Source organism: Lytechinus pictus, chromosome 2 (assembly GCF_037042905.1).
Source record: "Lytechinus pictus isolate F3 Inbred chromosome 2, Lp3.0, whole genome shotgun sequence".
NCBI classification, from domain to species: domain Eukaryota; kingdom Metazoa; phylum Echinodermata; class Echinoidea; order Temnopleuroida; family Toxopneustidae; genus Lytechinus; species Lytechinus pictus.
The window spans coordinates 49,917,425-49,941,716 of NC_087246.1; the positions used below are offsets into that span (position 1 = coordinate 49,917,425).

General features: G+C 34.2%; 2 protein-coding genes across 3 annotated transcripts in view; one reads left to right on the plus strand and one right to left on the minus strand.

The window, feature by feature from the left end:
- LOC129254086 (bifunctional polynucleotide phosphatase/kinase-like) overlaps positions 1–8,575 on the minus strand; it is a 25,781-nt gene extending 17,206 nt beyond the window's left edge. Inside the window, exons 1-7 of the mRNA XM_064095037.1 lie at positions 7,786–8,575; positions 5,329–5,375; positions 3,877–4,482; positions 3,342–3,421; positions 2,136–2,193; positions 558–665; positions 50–170 (exon numbers count right to left, since the gene is read on the minus strand). Of these exons, the coding sequence (XP_063951107.1) occupies positions 50–170; positions 558–665; positions 2,136–2,193; positions 3,342–3,421; positions 3,877–4,482; positions 5,329–5,375; positions 7,786–7,930 (1,165 nt within the window). The 5' untranslated portion in view covers positions 7,931–8,575. The remainder of the gene's footprint in view (positions 1–49; positions 171–557; positions 666–2,135; positions 2,194–3,341; positions 3,422–3,876; positions 4,483–5,328; positions 5,376–7,785) is intronic.
- LOC129271006 (uncharacterized) lies at positions 7,860–19,025 on the plus strand. 2 transcript variants are annotated; one of them, XR_010292642.1, is made up of 5 exons: positions 8,169–8,621; positions 13,423–13,602; positions 14,623–14,721; positions 16,159–17,798; positions 17,971–19,025. XR_010292642.1 is itself a non-coding variant. In XM_054908354.2 (4 exons), exons 1-4 carry the CDS (start codon positions 8,517–8,519, stop codon positions 16,318–16,320), a joined length of 546 nt encoding a protein of 181 aa, XP_054764329.2. In that variant the 5' UTR covers positions 7,860–8,516; the 3' UTR covers positions 16,321–19,025. The 2 variants fall into 2 exon arrangements, 1 of the variants encoding a protein (XP_054764329.2); XM_054908354.2 differs by having other exon boundaries at positions 7,860–8,621; positions 16,159–19,025.
- The last annotated feature ends 5,267 nt before the right edge of the window (positions 19,026–24,292 follow it).

A 24,292-nucleotide genomic window follows, 5' to 3' on the forward strand; every position in this document is an offset into this window, starting at 1 on the left:
GAATATTGGTACATGTTATATTTAAAGAGAAATACCACATAACCTTTACCTCCAATATACATGCTAGCCTTCACATCAACAGCGATACCATCATTGCCTTTAGAGAGCAAGTATTCCCACATCCCTGTCATAGGTTTACGGTAAACACCTCCTGATGTAGCAGCAAAAGCCTGCCACAAAGGAAAGATCAAATCAATAAGTACATAAAATTTACATCTTAGAGAGGTGGAGCAACAAATGGCTTCATGATAATTTCAAAATATGGTCAATTAGAAAAAAAATGAGTTTTTAGTTGTGTCTGGAAATGTTTGTTATCAGCTAACTCTTTAACATATGGAGGAAGTGAGTTCCAGAGTATAAGCAAAAGCTTAGGCAAAGGATCTTTGTCGGTAAGTAAGTACTCAACAACAACTTAATCTGGATAATTAGAAGTCATGAACAGACTTTTGCATAACCTCTTTTGACATTCTTCCATTGCTAGCTATCACAAAATATTTTATTTGTCTTCTTGCATATTATGATAATTTCTTCTGAGAAGGGATTGTTGTGGTGCCTACCTGAACAGGAACTCCAAGCTTTTTCACAACATTGCCAAGTTTTCTCCTGAATTCCTTGACAGTCAGCTTTCCTTTGCTGATCCCAAGTTGGTTGGTGAATATCACTATCTACAAATCACATTCAACAAAAAAAATTAGATACAGTATCACATAATAAATCCATATTTTATTTTCATAAATGTGAATATTGCGCAGATATGAACTTCAATGCAGTTAATCTTGATGATAAAAGAGATGTACAAATAGAAGTGTCAATACAAATGTAGCCACTAAGACGAATGAAAAAGCTCTGCTTCTGTATGATTTTGTACCCTTCTACCAACAAATAAAAAGTTAATGTGAGCTAATTTAAGAAATAAAAGTTTGTTGGAAAATAATGAACAAGTGGAATGCCTCTGGCCGTCTCACCTGCATCACGCGATTCAATATAGCAGCAGTGCTGATTTTGAAAACTACTATAACTCGCACAAGATGTTCAGTGATACTTGGTTACTCTTATTTCCACGTTTTATGAACTAGACCAATACACTTATAGAGATATGATGGCAATTCAACAAATACCCCCAACGTGGCCAAAGTTCTTTGACCTTAACATGACCTTTGACCTTGATCATGTGACCTGAAACTTGCACAGGATGTTCAGTGATACTTGATTACTATTATGTCCAAGTTTTATGAACTAGACCAACACACTTTCAAATTTATGGCTGTAATTCAACAAATACCCCAATTTGGCCAAAGTTCATTGACCCTAAATGACCTTTGACCTTGATCATGTGACCTGAAACTTGCACAGGATGTTCAGTAATACTTGATTACTATTATGTCCAAGTTTCATGAATCAGATCCATAAACTTTCAAAGTTATGATGGTAATTCAACAGATACCCCCAATTCGGCCAAAGTTCATTGACCCTAAATGACCTTTGACCTTGGTCATGTGATGTGAAACTCAAGCAGGATGTTCATTGATACTTGATTAACCTTATGTATAAGTTTCATGAACTAGGTCCATATATTTTTCTAAGTTATGATGACATTTCAAAAACTTAACCTTAGGTTAAGATTTTGATGTTGATTCCCCCAACATGGTCTAAGTTCATTGACCCTAAATGACCTTTGACCTTGGTCATGTGACATGAAACTCAGGCAGGATGTTCAGTAATACTTGATTAACCTTATGGTCAAGTTTCATGAACTAGGTCCATATACTTTCTAAGTTATGCTGTCATTTCAAAAACTTAACCTCAGGTTAAGATTTGGTGTTGACGCCGCCGCCGCCGTCGCCGTCGCCGTCGCCGCCGCCGTCGGAAAAGCGGCGCCTATAGTCTCACTCTGCTATGCAGGTGAGACAAAAATGGTTGAAAAAAAACAAGACGATGGCACATGCACAAGATGATATCAAACACCAATTGTCTTTTTCCATTTTGAGTAATTGTATATATAAAAAAAATTATCTCCCTAACATTTCATAACATAGTTTTCATCACTACTGGATTTAAAATTCCTGTAGACTTAAAAAAATATCAAAAATACCAAGAAATAAGTTTTGGTACCTAGAATATTAGACATGACTCACTTTGTAACCTCCGTCATGAAGCTTCTTCAGTTTGCCAGGCACTTCAGAGTAGATGATTCTGAAAGAAATAAAGTAATTTTTTTTCTAAGGACCAAAGTTTTAATCAGCCTCAACCCTTCATATCTGAAGCCCTAAACATGTAGTGAAACATGGTCCTGTAGGATAAGCAAGTCTAATATAGAATTAATTTTCCTTCTGTTTACCTAGAATAGGTAAATAGGTAAACAGGGCCTCATCCTCACAAACTATGCTTTTCTTGGGGTCCTTCTGATTTCTATTCATGAATTTTCTATGTATTTATTTTGACTAAGTTTTTAATGGAAAATAAATGAACTAAGCTGAAAAAAAGAATATCTCATGATCAAGATGAAATGTCAACCTACTGGACATGTAGCTCTGTATTAAGGATAAGCCCAAAGAAATGCATATATAATAATTTTTATTCATAAATCAATATGTTAATTGATAAAGAGATGACGTATTGCTATGAAGATAGAAATCCTGTGTGACTTTACAGACCATTTAAGAGCATACCAAATTTTTGGTCATCACTGTGTTTTATGATCATGCATGTTCACAGCAAGTTACTGGGATGCAGAGTCAAGTATGACGAAGAATCACTTAAATTCCCAAGTTGCATACTCTATACAACATGCCAGCTCATCGATCAAATTGTGTTAAAAGGATGTGCACTAATATGCAAGCATCAAAGCCATCTGTGCTTAATATCATGTATACCATCCAATACTTTGTGAAAAAGCCTCAAGGAGTATTCTTTCATAATTCTATCAGTCTTAGAGAGGGTTGGTGGAACATCAATTGATAGACTTTTATTGTTTTCTCATTATGCGAACCTGCATTGTAATATATTTCAATGCCAAGAATTTTATTTTCACTGAAAATATGTATTGTTATGTGGAGGGGAAAAACTGAGGAAAAAAAGGTTAAACTTTTAGGTGCAATGTCAAGACAATCAAGTGTTAGTAGTTCTCGGGGGTGTTTCACAAAGATTTAAGTATAATTTAGAGTCACACTTAAATGCCTAGTTGCGTGCGGTATAAAAGACATCACCACATTGGTCAGATCATGGCAAGTGGACGCGCACTACTGCGTATTGATAAGATTGCGCGTTGCATATCATGTACGCGTCAGCATTTAAGTGCAACTTAAATCTTTGTGAAACACCCCCCTAAACAATGAACTCACTTCCAGTCATCTGCATTCTGAGCAAAGACCTTCCCTGATGATGTAGTGATCAGTGTGCCATCCATGTCAAAACATACTATCTGGAGGAGAATGAAAGTGGCAAAGATGGACTAGTTTCAGAAAATTGTTTTCATTGCATGTAATACATTAAAATATTATTGCAATACCTAGAATAAAAATAGTAGGTGTGTATAGATAAGATTTACATTGTAATCCACTTACAATATAAATAGCTGCAAATGATTCAGGGCAATTGCAACATTAAAATCAATCTAAATCTCTTGAATTCTTTTAAATAGGTCAGTCTCAAATCTATAATTATTTTGAAACTAAATTAAATTGCAACTGTATTTTTATTTTGCAAATTTCTTCTTCATTTTTTTATACATATTTCATCTGAAAATATATATACGGAAATTATGTTTTGCAAAATCAAATATTTATATGCAAAACTGCTTTCAATTTTATCATAAGGAGCCATCACATTCCAATCTACATACCTCACAGATTATGAAGGCTTTCACTGAAAAATTACCTTTGAGCCTGCTTTCACTCCTACACTCTTATAAACCAGCAATTTGCCTTCTTCCTTCCATTCCTCCACTGTGCTGGGTTTCCCACTTCCAGCAGCAGGGGTAGTAGTACTACCCCTTCCAGATATGTCCGCATTTCCGGAAGAAGACTTTTCTCCTCCTCCATCCATCTGGGGTGTGCTATCAAGCTTCTTGTCTTTGCGTTTCTGTTCAGCCTGTTCTGCCTTTCTTTGAAGTGCAGCCAGCTTCTGATCGATGTCGTCTCCAGGAGACTTTGTTTCTGTCTTGCTCTTCTTAACCTCTGGCTTTTCATCTTGTTCACTATCACCATCATTGCTATCACTATCCAAGGGTCTCTTCTTTGAAGGTTTTACTTGCTCCCTCTCCTGGTCAAATCCATCTTCTTCATTGCCCTTGCCTTTCGGTCCAGGTCTCGACAGGCTTCCCGATGACGTAGAGGTGCTTGGAGTTGATGGTTCAGTATTGCTAAAGTGCACACTGTATTCAAACTTTCCTTTGAGAAGCTCAAAGCAATCGCCATTGGATAATTTCACCGTGGCTCCTTTCTGAAGTTCTTCACCGTGGTAACAGGCTGCATTGGGGCCAATCTAAATGTGGTACAGTAAAAGAGACAAGCTACGGTTAAAACTTTTAAATGGCACTTATACTTTTATAGTTAGTTTCTGGGAGCAGTTATTCTAAAATTCTTAATGAAATATTCTGGTAAAGTTGATTCTGATAAAATATTTCTCAAGTGTATAATTGTTTAATATATATGAATAAAACAAAATAATGATTGCATTTAACAGTAATTTAAAATCTAAATACAAAATATTTCTTATACCATTTTCAAGATTTCAGAAGATGGTGGATCACATTAACACAACTGTAATCCAAGCTGTGGCGAAATTACAAATTGATGCAGAGGTTCGAGCCCTGGTCACGTCTTTTGGATGGCAACGTTTAAGGTGATGATGGTTGAATAAATAAATTGAATTGAATTGATGATGGTTGAATAAATAAATTGAATTGAATTGAATTGAAATTTCATTAACTGCACTATTCTTTTGATGTCTAAAAAAGACTTTAAAAAGAAACAAGACATATAAACTGGGCGTTGTGGCGTGCGCCTGTAATCCAAGCTGTGGGGAAGTTACAAATTGCAGAGGTTCGAGCCCTAGTCACGTCTTTTGGATGGCGACGTTTAAGGTCGGTCCCAGACGTTTAAGGTCGGTCCCAGACGTAAATAATCATATCTGATTGATACACGAATGACAAAACTCAAATACACACATAAACATATTCTTTATAATTTACAAAAAACCATCACCAAAGAGATAGGGCAAAGGAAAGGGACCCAAAATATGAAAAGGGGAAAACATTATGACAAGCAAAGGAAGATTAAGAATGAATATTTTATCCCTGTATGTGCTTATTTTATTACGGATACAAACCTGTTTTACAGTAAGCATCTGAGAGGAATAATTGGCTGTCACTTCAACTGAAAGAAAAAGACCAAAAAAAATTGTGAAATCCCCTTTGTTATGTTTCTGTGTAAAAACTATACTCTAAATTAAAAAAGGGGAAAAGAAGACTTTGACCAAATGTCACCTAAATCCAAAATGGGAAGATGTATCTGGCTTAAGGTCTACAGGGCTCGACACTAGCGCCGGTCCGACGGTCCCAGACCGGTAAAAATCGCTGCCGGGCCAGTAGATTTTCAGAAATAGCAAGATTTACTGGTCCGACATGACCAGTAAAAAATATCATTTTCGGGCCAGTAATTTTCCCAAAAATAGCAAGATTTACGGGTCTGACATGACCAGTAATAAAAACCATTGTTGGGCCAGTAACTTTTCCAGAAATGGTCAAATTCACTGGTCCAACACAAACATAAAAAATATTCTATGACTCAAATTGCAAACCATTTTCCTCCCGTTAAATTCTGTCATTCACACACAGAATACACACAGAATGAATCGCATGCAATTTTTACTAGGGTAACATACAGTGTACATGTATACCTAGCCGGCCAGCCACATAGCCCACATGGTAAATTTTCTACTGGCTGCACGAACGAAGCTTGGCTAACCTCTGGCAGAAATCTCTAACAGAACTGTCAAAATTAACATTTCACAGTAATGAAAAGCTCTTATAATGTCCATATTTCCTAAAAAGTGAGGTAACTATGTCATTTGTAAGCAGTAAAAGGAGAAATTTTCACTTCTGTTTTAGTTCAAACAGATCGGATTTCGAGTGATATCGTCTGAAAACATGATAGCCCCACATATGCATTTGTGTGTGTGTTGATACACTGGGTTCTTTCGTAGCTATATTTTGATTGAGCCAAAAAGAAACTGATTATTTATGATGATAGTTTTAGCTTTCTTCCTCTGTTTTCTTTCTATCTTTCTATCCTTTATTTCTTTGTTTCTTCCCTCTAATCTTTCAATTTTTTACTGTCTTTCTTTTATAATTTTCCCTATTTTCTTTGTCTTTCATTCTTTCTGTCCTTTAAAAAAATATTTTTCTCTATTTCTTTTTTGCTTTCTTTCTTTCTTTTTTATTTCTTTCTTTTTTTAATTCTTGAGTCCATCCATCCTATATTTATCTCTTTCTTTCTTTCTTTCTTCCCTTCCTTCTTTTTACCCTTTCTTTCCTTCATTCTTTATTACTTTCTTTGTTTTCTTCCATCCATCCTTTCTTTACCCTTTCTTGTTTTTTATTTCTTCCTTCTTTCAGCCCTTTCTCTCTTTCTTTTAGTTTCATTCCTCCCTTCCTTTCTTCTTTCTTTCTTTTTTCCCTTCGTTCCATCTATCCTTTTACCTTTTCTTTCTTTCTTTTTTTACTGCTTGCTTCCTTTCTTTCATTTCTTCTTTCTTTCCTTCCTTTCTTTGTCTTTCGGTCTTCCTTTCATCTATTTTTTTACCTTTTCTTTCTTTTTTTATATTGCTTGCTTGTTTGCTTCCATCTTTCCTTCATTCTTTTTTCCTTCTATCTATCATTTTTCCTTTTCTTTATTTCTTCCTTAATTCCTTTCTTCCTTCTTTCAATCCTTTGTTCCTTCCTTTCTTTCTTTTTCTTTTTTCCTTCTTTCCATCTCTCCTTTTGCCCTTTCTTTTTTCATTGCTTTTTTCTTTTTTTCTTTCATTACTTTCTGTCTTTGTTCTTTCTTTCTTTATTGCTTGCTTCATTTCTTTCCTTCTTTCTTTCTTTCCTTCATTCCTTATTTCTTTTGTTCTTTCTTTCTTATTTTGTTTTTCTTTCCTTCCTTCCTTTCCTTCTTTCTTTTTCCTTCCTTCACAGCTATCCTTTCTTTACCTTTTCTTTTTTCTTCCTTTCTTTTATTCTTTGTTTGTTTCTTTCTGTCTTGCTTTCTTTTTTTACTTTCATTCCTTCATTTTTTTTTTTTTGGGGGGGGTAACAAGAAAGGACAGCAAAATAAACTTGCGCCTTTTTTAAATGTTTTCTTTATTTTTTGGGACCAGTAGATTTTAGGTTCGGACCAGTAAAAAATGGAAAAACTGGGTATCTAACTGGTCCGACATGAATAGGTTGGACCAGTAGAAAAAAAAGGGTTAGTGTGGAGCCCTGGGTCTATAAAAAGAAAATCATATAGCCAATCTCCAAGTTGAGGAAAAGATAAATTACTGCACAAGTTGTTTTTTTCGGATTCCCAAATTACAGACACAATTAGTAGGCCTAATATTCTAGTGGGTTTTCTTTACTGTTTTAGTTTTACTACTAGTTTTAGTTTTTCCAGATAAAAGAAGCTACATGCATTATATTCAACATTTTGCCACAGGATTAGTCAAAAGTCATTCACAAATGTCATTATCTTTGCAATTGCAAAGTTCTTTAATTTCACAACACATTCTTATAGGTTAAAACTTAAATGTGTGGATTCTCACCGTGCTGTCTGGAGAGCTTTTTCTCCGTGATGCCGGTTACGGGGCTGCGTCCAAGAATGGTCGGCTGGTCACGGGGAACATCAATGTTGTGAGGTGCCCTGAACTCGGCTGCATTTTTTCGTGTTGGTTTCAGTTGACACTGCATGATGATGCGTGATCTACCTTCAGTAATTTGGTTGAAATTTCCTTTAAAGCACCTTCAGGGGAGTAAAGATTTGGCAGTTGGGCTAACACTAGTGAAAAACAGGTAGAATTATTCCTCCCGCCATGAGTTTAGTTCTTCACACGTGTGAACTCAGCTCATCTGATCTGGTTTGCCGGGTACTGGGCATGCGCAATGCACATGTGTAGCTTTCTCCATGTTTTGATTGCGCAACATCGATCGCTGAGGTTAATAAAGTCTCAGTCATTGCGATCTTTAGAGAGGGGCGAGAACACAGCAATTATCAGCACCCTTTTCTTTTCTCAGACGTTTAATGAGGAACAAGGGACAAGGAAACGACGTCTCAACAAATTGATGTTATTGACATTTTATTTGCACCCCAAATTAGTGATCAATACTAAAATTAAAAATAGTCCAATTGCAACTTGAAGTTTTAAATTCAACTGCATAGACAGACCAGGCAGAGCTGAGGCGGAGTTAAATTAGTTTTAAGTCTTCAGCTCAGAGGCAGACTTCCCCGCACGACTCATCCACTCAGTCAGTACTCACCAAGATTTCAAAGTCAAAGATGTCTGACACTGCGAACATCACTTTGCCATCTTCAACCTACAGGACCCCATCAGGACTGGCGTACATAAAACTGCCCCAAGGCATCATTGAAATTCTGGAAGTGGTAGGTTCCCAGAAGGAAAAACCAGTAAGACCAGTAAGAATTTTTACTGGTTTCCAGTAGAATTTTACTGGTTTCCAGTATATTTTTACTGGGCCAGTTGATTTTTAACTGGACCAGTAAAAATCAACTGGAGACCTGTTCCAACAATTGCATTCCAGTTGAAGCAATTAGTAATACCAGTTTAATTGTTTTTCATCAAACTGGTGTTTCTGGTCCAATAAATGGTTTCCAGTAGATTTTTACTGGTTTCCAGTATATGTTTACTGGACCAGTAAAAATCAACTGGAGACCAGTTCAAACAATTTCATTCCAGCCAAGCAAAGTAGTAATACCAGTTAAATTGTTTTTCATCAAACTGGTGTTACTGGTCCAATAAATAATGACTTTATTTCAAGTCAGATCATTTGACGAATTATGGAAAATGAATCTTGCAATTCAGAGAAAGTTATTATCGTTATCATTGTTATCATCATTCTTCTTATAATTATCATAATCATTAGTATTATGATTATTTTGATCATTGTTGGTATCATTCTTATTACTGTTATCATTGTTATTGATATTGTAATTATTATTATTAATATTATCATAATTATCAAGTATTAACATTATCATTAAAATAATTATTTCCTTTAATCATGATTAAGATCAAAGCAAGATATATTCCTCTGATATATAGTCAACTGGTCTAAAGTAATTCATTGTTTGAAATTGAACTGGTCAAGACCAGTAATACCAATAATTCTGATGATGCTGATCACGTGGCTTACCTCATTTGCATATTTCCTATTTTAAAAAGAAAAATCAGGATTTAAAATGGAATGTCCTTGCAATGGCACTCATTGCTGTTTAAAAACTTTCCAAATAAGTGTGTGAACTAATTCACAATGGAAATGTGTAATTTCATATATCACATTTAAAATAACAGCAAAAAGATTAATTTACTAACCATCTTTTCCATCACATTTCACTGACCATGGTATATAACAAACCAAATGCATGTAATAAATTGATCCAGTAAGACCAGTACGTGGACTAGTTCGACCAGTTCGAGGACCAGTCAGACCAGTAGAAAATACCAGTAAAGACCAGCTTGAATTGGATACCAGAACGAAGACCAGTGAGACCAGTATTAACCACCAGAAACAAGACCAGTATAAAATTCCAGTAAATCAAGACCAGTTTAATTTTTAATTGGACCAGTAAAATTTTAACTGGACCAGTATGACCAGTTAGACCAGTAAACCGATGTTCCAATTTCCAGAGTTACCAGTTAAAATTCTACTGGTCTAACTGGTCCAGTGGAACTGGTTTTTCCTTCTGGGTTAATAATACTTAACTGCATTTTTTTTTGTTTATTGGAGCTTAGTTGATTGTTATATGAATTCGAGAAGATTTTTTAAAATAGTTTTTATGTAGGCCTATACAGTCACATTTTATATGATGTGTAACTTGTCTAGTCTACAGTAAATTGATTTCCTTTATTTTTACGCTCAATTTAAAGGTCAAGTCCACCTCAGAAAAAATGTTGATTTGAATCAATAGAGAAAAATCAGACAAGCACAATGCTGAAAATTTCATCAAAATCGGATGTAAAATAAGAAAGTTATGACATTTGAAAGTTTTGCTTATTTTTAACAAAATAGTTATGTGAACGAGCCAGTTACATCCAAATGAGAGAGTTGATGATGTCATTCACTCACTATTTCTTTTGTTTTTTATTGTTGAATTATACAATATTTCAATTTTTACGAATTTGACGATTAGGACCTCCTTGCCTGAACCACAAAATGTTAAAATAATGGAATTCCACATGTTCAGGGAGGAATGAAACTTCATTTCACATGACAATGACGAGAAAATCAAAATATTTCATATTTCATATAATAAAATACAAAAGAAATAGTGAGTGAATTATATCATCAGTTCCCTCATTTGCATACTGACCGAGATGTGCATAAAACTGTTTTGTGAAATGAAGCGAAACTTTAAAATGTCATAACTTTCTTATTTTACATCCGATTTTGATGAATTTTTCAGTGTTATGCTTGTTGAATTTTTATCTTTTTATTCAAATCAAGTTTTTGTTAGGGTGGACTTGTCCTTTAAAAATGAATTGAAACAAAAATTGATAACTGCTTATAGCTTACAATACATGTATGTTAGATTTATGAGGGTCTCCCTATGATCTACAATAGTTTATGCAAAATTTGATGAAGATCTATATTGGGGGTTATGTAGTACGTCATTTGTCAGCTGCATATAAATAATTTGTGTTGATCTTGTAGAAATAATATTCCTGAAGCCTATTTTTTTTTTCTCAATTCAATGTATTTGATTTGAGTCGTATTTATTTCCATTAATATCATTAAGGCACCTTAAATACCAATCAAAGGCACAGTTTTTGCTGCAGGTATAGTAAGAAATTAGAAATTAGGCCAATCTTCACATTTCATCAGATTAAACAATGGGAAATGCAGGAAAACTGTCTGTGAAAGACTCTTTAGTTTTTATTAGGAATTTAGGATTCTTGATTTCTACTCAAAGACACAATACATCCTTTTAGCAATGTGCTTTTATATCATTTAGAAGGAATCCCACCCAGTGTGACAGCGTCATTCACAAATGCTTTTCTACATTCCCATTGTTCTGCCCAAATGGGAGTGTTAGCGAGAAAGGTTGATAAGCGGGATTCCCATGGAGAGATTTGACACAGACCTTGTTTGAATTGCCTGAAAGAAGAAATATTTTCAACAATTCTTTCATGAAAAAAATATCAAGAAAAAAATATGATTGTTGGAAAGTTTCTGGGTAACTGCCTGATTAGCTGTGCACAAATAAAAAAAAATTCTTGATTCATATTCACCAGTCAATGCCTATGTTAGTTCTCACTCAATGATGAAAATTTGCTACTTTGTAACATAGGTGCATGTTTTTTTAAATTGATTTTACTAATTCATGGCTTAGTGATGAATGATTTTCATTTGGATTCCTACTAAAATATTGTGCCTTATCAATGGTATTTGATTATTCTTTTCTTGATTCTTTTCATTTTATAGCCCTATCATCCATTCATGAAGAAAATTATTTTGTTAAGTTAGAAATCAGATATTTGATTTAAACTATTTTTGTAAAACTCACATCTGAATCAAAGTTACTTGCCACGCCACGTGTTAGAGACATCACCGATGCAATCAGACTACCTTATCAGTTGTGATAAATTGAGTCTAAGACTGCTAGGTCTTATTTGCTTAATACTCGGGGGTTTGTAGTAGTAGTTATTAGGGCTACTATTCTAAAATAAATAATTATTCAGATTTAAGTGTGTGATTCAGCTCTTTTCATTAGACATCCTGAGACCTGACCAGACTTGTGAAACACAAATACTCAACAATCAATCTAAAAAATGACAGTTGTTGATAAGTACCTTTGTTACATAATAATCAATTACATAATTTTCAACTTACCCTCGATCAACCATTTTAAATTTTCAATGAGTCTCATATATTGTGTTAAAGGACCAAGAACCCCAGTTTTACAGAAAATGAACATTGTTTTTAATGGTATCTAGTATAGTATAAACTATAACATGTGAGGACTGGAAAGTTTTGTTTAGGAATTTGGTATATTGTGATAAACGCTCATATTTTTACTTTACAATAATGCAACTTACATGAAAAAATTGTAAGGTATTCTATTACATGTAATTGGCAATAAATCTTTTACAGGGTTCTACACTAATTGCATTTGGGAGCAATACGAAAGAAGGTCTACATTTGTTCCTTTATGTATTATTCCTGAGCCCTAACCCCGGACTTTGATAGAGTGCTGTGATCTCAGACTTATATAACGAACTGCAAAGTTTGCAAGCTGATAATGTACATGTGGTCGGACGGATAAGTAATACTTTTTACAAACTATAACTGATTGCATCATTTGTTCCCTGAAGGCCATTTCCTTGGTCATTGTATCCTTAACCCCTCAGGACCAGGACAGTTAATCAATAATTTCAGATGTTTCAAAGGTCATTTTCATCTTAAAAGGTCTTGATTATTCAATGATTCCAGCAAATATATCATTTTGTACAGGTAGAAACAATATCTTGACCCTATTTAATTTGACTGAAATAGCACTTGGCTTAAATCAGTCCCAAGGCTACTAAAGTCCATGGCTTTGGACATATGCCCTATTGATTGTCCTCGATGCCTCTTTCTTTAGACCTGAATATTTTTTGCCCTTTATAATTTTCCTTTTTTATGATAGATATGTGCCCAATAAAAAAAGTGGCCATGCCATGATAATATTAGCTTTTTGCTTTGAATTCATGTACCACTAGTAAATAGGGTAAAATTCATTACAAAATATATTTTTAAAGTTAATATGGTAATTGTTTAATAATAATAAACTCCTTTTAGTATTCATTCCAACGTTAATTTCATTGAAAAAATATTTTAAGATGACATTTTAATACCGCAACCAATGTTGGATTATGACTTCATAGACATCTGGATTCGTTTTCATTCATTGCATTCATGTCTAATTTTGGCACAAATTGAATTTTACATCACAACAAAGAACACCTCCTAATTATCCAAGTGTAAAATACCACATAAAGAGGTATCAAATTATTCTGGAGAAGACAGTCTTTCAGGGTATATATGAGAGTTTCGTGTTTCAGTCAAATTTTTTCTTTTTTGAAGTGTCCAATTTTTCTGACTCACACTGTATAGGGTCGGTGGGGTCAATGTAAAACAAGAGAAATTATTATAAATAGCATGATATTTAATTGTTGCATTTCCAGCTCACATGTCTTGGAGCTCTGTTGGGTATAGCAATCCAACCTGACAAGGCAGAGGATGAATCGTCATACTGGCATCTCCAAGCAGCCTGCGGAGGATTCCTTGGCGTCACGGCCATCCTCATCCTCCTCTACGTATTGGATGTTCCCCAGAAGACGACCCGCTTCCCGTGGAGCATGGTGGTAGGTAGTACATTTTTCAAGGGATGTTGTCGGGGCCGGCCTCTGGGCCAGATTTTGTCGGCCGTGGCCTGAGTCGTTTTTACAAAGTCTATGGGAGAAGGTTATTTCCAGTGGTATGAAGAGGTGTTGTGGCTCGGTGGAGAAGTCTCTGGACTTTGAACCACAAGGTCCAAGGTTCGAATCCCACCGCAGCACTCGTGTCCTTTTGCCACTCTCCACCCTGGTGTAGTAAATGGGTACCCGGTATGAAAGAATTCCTAGAATGCTCGAGCGCCCGACAGGCGTAGCCGTGCTAAAGTCGGAGTAATAGTATGCGGCGCTTAGAAACATCGTAATGAGCACTATATAAATGTTGCATATCATTATTATTTTGTGACTCAAAAGAACTGGCCTTGGCAACATCCCTGCCTATTTCAGGACTTTACTCATACTAATGGATTTCATATTTTTGTGTGTGGAGGGGGTGGTGGTGTTCATTGGAGAAAGGCACTATCTTTTTGATCCCCTATCCCCACCCAGAGAGAACATAATCAATCCTTTGTCCGCTCTTGAAGTTTAAAAAATGGCAGTTTATGCAATTCATTCCTGGTAGCTGATAACCAATTCACAGAACACTACATGTACATTTTCATTTTGCAGAATAATGTGTACCTGCATTATTATGGTTGTAAAATGTTTATCAGTATGTTTGTATTAATATCCAAAATATTTTTATTTTCAAATGCATGTTTATGAATGGATCTTTATAATCCCTTTTTTTTATTTTCTATTGAAAATTATGTGTTATTGATATTATGAATGTTGAAAGAGTTGACAAAGTGTTTTTTTCAATGCATTTAGGCTGCCTAATAGATCATTTTATATTTGTTTTTTATTCATATTGTTTATTAAATGAATATTTGATAAGTATTGAATTTCAAAATCACAATTTAATCAATGTATAGAACAAAAGATGTTTAAGTCCTTTTACACCATTAAAATAAATGATTGATGTATGATTTTTTTTCCTGTGATACACAGCAAGTATTCTACTGCGCTGGAGCAGCGGTAGCTCTCATGTCTCTTGCCGGCCATGTTGCGGCCAACACTTTTGGCCAAGCCGGAATCATTGTTGCTGTCGTAAGTTTCCATCCATTCTTTCCTATTTTCATACTTTTGTAGTTAAAGATAAGGCACCACCCACAAATCCTTCTTTTCAGGGATCCCAAATAACTTTAACATACTTATCCTATGTATAATTGTATAATTGATTGTACGACTTCTGAAATATTTTGTATTTATTTATTCATTCATTAATTCATTCATTCAATCTTAGTCATGATCATATGAATATAATTTTAGAGAGAAATATACAATTTGGAACAGTACAAATATGCTTTTTTTTCCTTGCAATAAAAAATGGCTTGTAGATGAATGATATGGTACAGTAGAGTACTGTACTAATCCTATGTATACCTTATACCAGTAAGTTTTGTGCTGTCAAAAATGTTGCACCTTTCTGATTGAATTGTTTGCAATTTGATTAAACAAATTCATGTAGCAGTATTAAATGAAGGAAAGAGAGCTTATTGACCTTGGATCATACAGGATATTCATCAATATCTTATCATGTTTTATCTTTACATACTTTTAAAGGGGAATTATATCTTTTTTTTTAATAGTGTATATGAGAGGAGAAATAAAAAACCCGAATGGTGATAGTTTCATGTATATTGGTCCAAGAATATGAAAGATACATAAAGACTATTCAATTTAAAAATTTTAAAATTTGCAATGTGGTAATGAATTTATGATTAGTGATATTGGCTGTGTAATCAGTTAGGGATTTTTTGTTTTCTCATGAGAACCTATTCCGCTAGGGCAGTAATTAATATATTGATAAAACACACAGCATACATATTTATTTCATTATGTGATTGAAAAAAATACATTTTGAAGAACTTTAAATCTTTTGATGAACAAACAAATTCTTCAACCATTCAGTGTATTGGAGTGGACTAGTATTCATTTCCCTATGTCACAGTGACATTACCAATGGGGTCAATTTGAAGTATAGTGATCACAGCTTTTAAAAGTTTCGAACTTTCTTATTGTGTGTCCATTATTATTCCATCTTTTACCAATCTGCTTAAAGTCTGATTTGTCTTTTTTCCTCTGTAAAACAACTTTTTATTTGGTTTGGACTTTCCTTTAATTTGTGTACAGGGATCAACCAGTGCTGTTATAGTTGACATATTGTAACTGCTTGAAATTTTTTAGTAAAATAAGTGTTAACTGTTGTTAATTGCATTACATGTTGTGCTTTTAGACCCATTTACACTCGAGTAATAGAGCGACTAGAGATTGAGTAGAAATATTCTGAAGTGATGCACTCATTACTTCAATCAATATTCAAGTGCACCCAGGTATCGTATTTAGGTAAGATGAGATTTGTTTAATTTTTTATGTTATAGGAAAAACAGTATGTTTTTTACATTCTTTAATATTTTCATTTGATTTCTTTATGTATTCCATACATTTCAATATCTATTTCTTTTAATTCTGATTTGTCATTAGATTCTTTCCTTCATTGCAATGATATTGTACTTCATTGAGATCTTCTTCGCAATCCGTGCCTGGAAGCGCAGCATCATTGCTGAGACACTTCGACTGGTCGAGGAGGGGAAGCTAGGAGTCAGTGCACCCCCTTCTGCTATGAAAGAGAACAATGCCATCTAGAGAGCTTCCAAGCCTAACTGTTTTGGCATTCAGTATTAAGGAGTTTATATTCTTGTATAATTTTTCAACTACTCTATAGAATCCAGTTACAAAGTGTTATTCCAAAATCACTTTCATTGGTAAAGACCAAATATCGGTTTAAGAATGTGTCATTTAAACTTTAATGTATGTTGTAGAATTATCATAATCTTTTCTCTGTTGTTCCCCTCAGAGGGATGGGATTGGGCTCATCTTTTCATTCCTCATTATGTGCTTCAATTGTTCACCAATTCCAAAGCCTATTCCTTTTCCATCCTCCTTGATGTGATCCTACCACCTTTCCATCTAAAAAAATGACTCTGAAAACAAAATTTAAGGACATTCCCAAAATTCTTTCATTTGCACTTATCAATAGCAAGCTCGAGAATGAACAGAAAACAAAATCGAAAACAGAAAACGGAAGTTAGAGAAAATGGACATTTCAAGAATTCAGAGCCCCGTGTTCTCTTTCACTTTGCTATGTGCTAAAACCCATTGATTGATATTATCCCCCTTAGCTCCTCTTCACATGCTCATATTCTGCTCGGATTTATATTCTTTCTGATCTTTAATCACCCCAACTTTATTCTGTGAATCCATATCATCCTTTTTTCTATCTATCTGATCTGGTCATTTTTCTTATAGTTCTTTAACATTTCAACTTTGCCACATCCGATTTCCTAATGAATTAAATACCAACATGAATTTTTGGTGTGTTTGTTATGCTTTTAGAGATATAACAAAACTTATCTGTTGATCATGATCATGATGATGGTGGTGATGGCATTATCTGTAATACACCATAAAGTATTCAAATTATCAGTACTTGGTCAGTAATTAACTTAGCGCTGACTGTAAAATCTGAAAAATGTTTGACAAGGGATGAATAGATTATAATCAAATATGTAAAATCGTGTATTATGCATATGGTATTGCGTATGTAAAGCATTTTCAGCATCCATACAGTAACTGAATGTAGGCTTTTTTTATTGTCCTAATAGAACCAGACTGTCGTGTAATATAATAAACATAACAAATTGTCAATTCAAGAATTATGAATCCGTCATCATTTCAGCATCAAGCTGTTAATCAAGCTTTTAAAATTCTTCTTCTTGGGGTGGATGTATAAAATCTGTTTTTTTTTTTTTTTTATTACTTAGTATTAATCAATATATTCAGTTGAACAATCAGTACTTTATGCAAACTCGATACCACTTGGTAAAAAACAAGGTTTCATGGTTCTTTTTATCGGTCGCATTCACATATGCGCATTTATCAGCATTTGTTTTAATTGGCTACTTGCTGCCACCTGTATATATTGTAAATAGTTCCACTATTTATGCTGCGCAAAGAGGGTTTTGTCACATAAAATGTGGGATTCCTTTGCATGATCCCTTTTTGAGCAGACTTTTATCTCTAAGTGTTACCAGTTCAGAACAAAGTTCATCTCAAGTCTATACATGACTTGACATTAATTTTCTATATGCCAACTAACATTTGAATGTTTCCATGGCAAAGAAAAAGAAGAATGTAGTGGTTTTACGGTACACCAACTCAAACTCGTTCGGGTGGTACTCTTCAGGACCAACATATGCTCATGAAAGAATACACGGGGTACCGTTAAACCACTACATTCTTCTAAGTGCCAAGTATGTAATTTGTATCAAATTATTTTTTAAAGACATTTAGCATTTATTTTTTACAAAGATAATATCTAATATGAAACAATTGAGAGATTTGTGTGTCTATTTTATTATGACAACTTTGAACTTACAAGTGCATTAATTGTCTTTCAAATTTGAATTTTGAATATTTTGTTTATCATACAGTACTTAAACATAAGGTGATTCATTATTATTAAGAATCAAAACAGTATAAAATTTTCATATGTGATATAAGCAGATATTCTATCAAAACCAGGCAAAAGTATATTTTATGAATATTAATATTTTAAGGGAGACAAACTATTTGCTGTATACTGCCCAATGATTAACTAGGATCCTCATGCCTGCCGGCCTTGAGGATTTCCATTCTCAGATGCCTAGAATGTAGTGGTATGTCAATCTGAATATGATAATATAACAAATAATGCACAGTTGAGAATGTGGTGATGTGGGGCATTCAACGATGCAAAAAGCATGAGGTGTGTCGATTGAGAAAATACCCAAGATGTCAAGATCACCAATAAAACATCACAAACCTGTAAATTGTTTGTTTTATGAAAAGGGTCATTACCTTTAATTTGATTCTTTATAAGAACATAAGATTTAGTATTTGGTTTCAGTGTCCATATAATTCTATATACGTGGTACAAGAATGAATCTTCCCAAATGGAGATAAATTCTGTGATATTGATAATTGGTAATCTTCCCAAATCAAGAAAATTGGGTGATATAGTTACCAATAATTCAGTATTGAGACGAAATTGCTTTATCTCATTAAATACATGTAATATAATTAACAGTCTTTCTCAGTGCTGTGCACAGAGTATATGAATATATTTTCTATTCAGAGATTCTGTCAAATTTTAGCATCTATATTAATATCTTTACCAATTTGTGCAAACTCTTCATTTCAAAATACTATTAACAAATGCCTAATATATTTGTGTGATGGTATTGATTGATATTATCACGTCTTCCCAAAATTTGGCGCATCGATTGATATTAAAATGCAGAATATTTTAATGACGAGAAGTCTTTCTCATTTTTTCTCTGATGTGTGAATGTATGTCCTTGATTAAAACCCAACTTCGATAATTTACATACTGGTAAATATGGTTCCATGACGTTTGCTCTAGCGACTATTGCTCCGCTGTACATTCCACACAATAATCGAATGATCAACTTCAACCCAGGATGTAACTTCATACCCTACCCTAAACCTTACATAAAACCCAATTGCAACCCTATCTAACCCTGCATCTTAGTCAAAGTAAAGCCTGGAGAAATTGTCGCAGGAGCAAATGTCGTGTCACCGGTGAATACTTTGGTCATGTTGATAGTAATACTGTTCAACTGTAACGCATTAAAATGTAGTTTCATGGCATGCAGGGTTACAATCACCGATAGCATGTACGTTAGTCTATCCTTTAAAACTGGAAAAGGGACATATCCAGCACCACTCCAATTAAAGGATTTCTTCAGAGACAATATTGATGGTGATAATCGTGATGTAAATGATAGAGGTGTTGCCAACCGTTCAGTTTTTAACTGAATTGTCCACTTTTTAAAGTTTTTATTTCCCTAAAAAACGATTTAGGTATTTTGTGAGTATGGATTTCGGTGCATATATTAATGTGTTAATTATTAAGATTATTATTGGTAGAGCAAATCATAACACACCCAGAGTAGTTCTTGAGGCTGAATATTCTCTCAAGATATGCACCAGATTACACAACTGTAAGTCCAAAAAAAGCGCTCCCCCCCCCTTCCCACTTGGTCGCTCCGCTCCCTCGCAATAATTGGTTCAGTTTCTGCATTTGAAATGTTGGCAAGTCTGTAATAGCGATGATGGTAGTGATCATGAACAGTGGCAGTAGTCACCTATGGTGATGATGATTATAATGATCATGGTGATGATGATGTTGACCATGGTTGTGATGTTGACCATGGTGGTGATGTTGTTGACTATGGTTATGATGATGTTGACCATGGTGGTCATGGTGTTGACCATGGTGATGATGATGTTGATCATGGTGATGATATTGACTATGGTGATGATGTTGATCATGGTGATGATGTTGACCATGGTGATGATGATGTTGACTATAGTGATGATGGTATTGACCATGGCGATGTTGGTGGGGATTATGGTCATGATTTTTCTTCTTGGGTAAGGGGCTAATTAATTAGCAAATGTACCCCCCAAAAAAATGTTTTCCTCTGGTTACTCTGCAGTGCAGATGCATATAATCCATTGCTCTATCTGAATATTGCTCCCATCTCTGTTCTAGATCTGCACCTAATCACCTCAGTCTACTCTTTTCTACCCCTCATCATCTTACTCTATGAGTGTGCAATGCTCTCCCCTTCTCTCTCTCTCTTCCTCCTCCCCTTTTCTTCCCCCTTTCCCCTCTTCACATTACCCCTTCTCCCTTTTCTCCCTCCCCCTTTATTCTCTCTTCCATCTTTCTACTACCATATTCTCAGAACTCTCACAAATATCTGATTAACCCAATATATGATAACCATTCATTAAAACTTTAAAACCATACAAAATGATTACAATTCTACTTCTTATGGAACAAAGTACAATGTTAGAAAATTTAGCTTCAGTGTACAACTTGGTAACATACACAATCAACATTTTAATCAAACTGACAAAAGTGCAAAAATATTTCATCTTATCACAATCATTATTTCACACAATTTGCTTTATCCACCTCAATAAATTACCCAATATTTCACGATTCATTTTAGTATATAGTATACAATATCGTATTTGTTTTGTTTTGTTCCTAATGACTTCTGTGACTAAAGAAGGTCTTTAAGTTTGCAGTAATATCATTTCTTTTATAAAAAAACATCCTTGAGATAGTGCAAGAGGACATTGCTAGCACTAAAGTGATAAATAGATCCTTTCACCTCAATCATCAATCCAACTTCAATCCAATATGTTACAATCCCAATGCTATCCATCACGATATCCGATCTATTCCTGATATTCATGTTACTATACTGAACATGCATATGAAATATTTTTCTTTTCTTTTTTACATAACTTGGGTAATAACCAGAATATAAGATCTCTGTACAAGTAAGATTTGGGTTAAAATATTGTTCACATAAAAAAAATGACATTGGCATATACCTTACATGAAACACACTTTAATACCACAGACACAAACACGTGAGCTGAAATATATATATAATCAATACCACTGGGACAATATATATAAATAGCATATTGAGAGAAATGGTGAGAATGAAGACTGGAAGAAAGAGATGGAAAGAGACCTAGAGAGAGAGAGAAGAGGAGAAGGGGGGGGGGGTGAGATCAGGAGAAAACACTCAGACCTTTAAACATGGAAGGAACATGAAATGGTGGATGTATTCAGATTCAGATGGTCACTTATAAAATCAAAAGAACACTACCATAACTTTTGCCATATCTGAAAAAGTAAGTTTGGATTGCAAAAATATCCAAGAAGAAAACAAATATATAAAAATAATATCACACATGAATGGGAAGACGATACAAAAAAGTGAATGTCTAAGAAGTAAAAAGGAATCAATTACACTTAATTTATTTCTAAATCAATAAAGCACTATATATATATATAAAGTACACTGACCACGATAGTATTACTACATCAAAGAAGAAGCTTACTGAAATGTCAAAATTATACATAACATCAATTTGGCCACAAACAAAATTTTGGAAGCAGTGATTTAAATACATGATACGATATATAGCAATTAATACCTAGATGAAATATATGCACTGTTTAACGATACTGAGCTCAATATTGCAGAGGCAACATGTTTCTAGAATATTTAAGTATAATTTTCATTTTTTCCTTTGAAGTAATGCATCGGTGCATTCCAATAAACATCTCTTTGTCTCTGTTATAATTATTTTTTGTGAGGGGGGGGGGGTCCATATTACATCAATATCTTAATGAGCATGTTTCTATTAAATAAAAAAATTTAAAATGATGTGGGGGAATACGGAGTGATGCATAGTAAAACTCCACACAGGTCTCACTAGAAACAAGTCACCGAGCCCCCATACAATTTTTTCCCTGCCCCCATCCCTCTTCACCACATTTCTTTTGATTGAGTATGTTAATTCAGATGATAGCATGACAACCATGCCACTTAAAGATAAATGCCAGTTGTGGTAATGATTTAAAAATGAGTTCGTACAGAATCCAATAAAATGACCACCAAAGTGTCTGTTTGTATAAATAAAAATATGTGCCAAAGGATTCTGGAAGAAATTGTGTAATTGCTGAGAAATTAGGAAATAAGCACGGGATTCGGGTCAAGCGTCGGGCCGACATTCAAAGTAATAATAATACACTGTCCCACGTGCGCTTATCTGTGTTGGTGATCTTCAGTGTGAACATTTTTCAGTGTAGATTTCAAGATTTCAAAAAGTTTAGTTTATGTAACTGTACCAGATCTAGATCCTCGATGATATAGTGACAATTAAGCCTGGTTTTACAGACTTTATCTTGAAATCAGTGTTTACTGCAACTACTTACATTTATCGTTAATGGCAGAATGCAGATCTAATTTCATACAATTTGAGGGTTGCATGCTGGGAAAACACCTCTTGGCTGCCTTTTGAATTTTGTAATTAATATAACTCTCTCGTCACATAGAACAAAATTACATCACTTGATCAGTTATAGGATGCTCACAGGAGAGCATGTACATTGTACACTCTAAGGCAAGATAAATTGGAGTGTATATGATGTTCATAAATATGAGATAAAACTGCTTTACAGTTGATAGTCATTTTATTTTGGTTTTGCTGGGAATCATAAGCACATTGAATTCTGAATAGTTGCTACAGAAAGCATATAGCAACTGACTGTTCAAACCACTAGTTAATTCAAAATGCCCAAAATTTGGGATATTGCCAGATATGGGTGCCAGTGCAGAGGATTATCCATTGTCCATGGGGGGACATCTATTGTTACATATGCCCCCCCCCCCAACACACACAAAATATGATCTTCTACCCTGACACCCATGAATGCAAGAAATATTGTTCATATCTATCTAGTTCAGAAAGAAAAATCATTACATGTATATTATACTTCAGAATATGATAATTCACAAAAACATGAATATAGAAACAAAATATCTAACCTGTCCTCATTACTTTGACAAATGGGACAATATCATAAGTCAGATGTCATAATAAAATGCCCTAGCACACATTTCTTCAATCATTTCCTTTAAAAAATATTCTAATTATGCATGTTATCATCAAAATACTTTCTATCATAAATAAAATAATTCCATGAATCTAAGGCAGGATGGTGCATCTGTTATAGTTGGTTAGAATTAAATAACTATTGATTGAATAATTGCACCATAATACCTCATTAGAGAAGAGATGTAATTCATTTATTTCATTTCTGAATTGATTACTTCATAATTATATCACCACAAGTCATCAACAGTTTCAATGAGTTAACTAAAAAAAACAATACTGTGCTGACTCGGTTTATGTTCTTACTGCATGCTTGATGATAATATGGAAATCTATTTCACATGACACTTACTGTAAAACCTGCAATGGCCGATCTAAACTCCTTGATAAATTCAACATCAATATACTTGGGACTAGTTGAATAAGTTGAATCCAAGTTTAATAATACCGAGCCATTTTTTTTGGGTGATTGATCTGCAAATCAATCATAATGCAGTTATAATGCCAATGATTACAGAAGCTAGTGTGACTGGTAATTGTGGTATACATCGCAAGCATGCTCCTTTACAACTTACGTTGATAAAACTTTTATGAGCTGAGCATATACAGTAGTGTTAAAAAGTGAACCCCACCAAAAAAAATGCACTCCTTCATGCCGAGTGTTGAATGTAGACAACAACATTACAATGTCTTGCGAGAACAGAGAAACAAACTTTATTGAATGTAATATTTTATCCCCTGACTTAGCATATCTAAAGATGGCAGAACCTGAACACTTTAAAATATGTTAATTTTCTGGTAAGATTCACTAACTTTTTAGCACCACTGTAAGTTGCTAACCGATTCCTTTTGCACTCCTAGATGCAGTTATATGATAATTAGTAAATTACCACATGAGGTATGTATGAAAATCTGAAAGATTATAGCACATAAATTTGCAAAGTTACAAAATATATTTCGTTTCTGTACACATGCACCAATAATGTTGATGTCACAAAACACCATCATTTGTAGATTACATCAAATATTTTCTGTGGCAAATTTCTCATCGTCACACACCATA

What these genes read in the sequence shown, in the direction of transcription:
- LOC129271006 (XM_054908354.2), top strand. Translation starts at nt 8,517, where the DNA reads ATGTCTGACACTGCGAACATCACTTTGCCATCTTCAACCTACAGGACC. An exon ending in TCATTGAAATTCTGGAAGTG is followed by an intron (nt 8,622 to 13,422) that starts GTAGGTTCCCAG and finishes TTGCATTTCCAG; the next exon opens with CTCACATGTCTTGGAGCTCT. An exon ending in CCGGAATCATTGTTGCTGTC is followed by an intron (nt 14,722 to 16,158) that starts GTAAGTTTCCAT and finishes ATTTGTCATTAG; the next exon opens with ATTCTTTCCTTCATTGCAAT.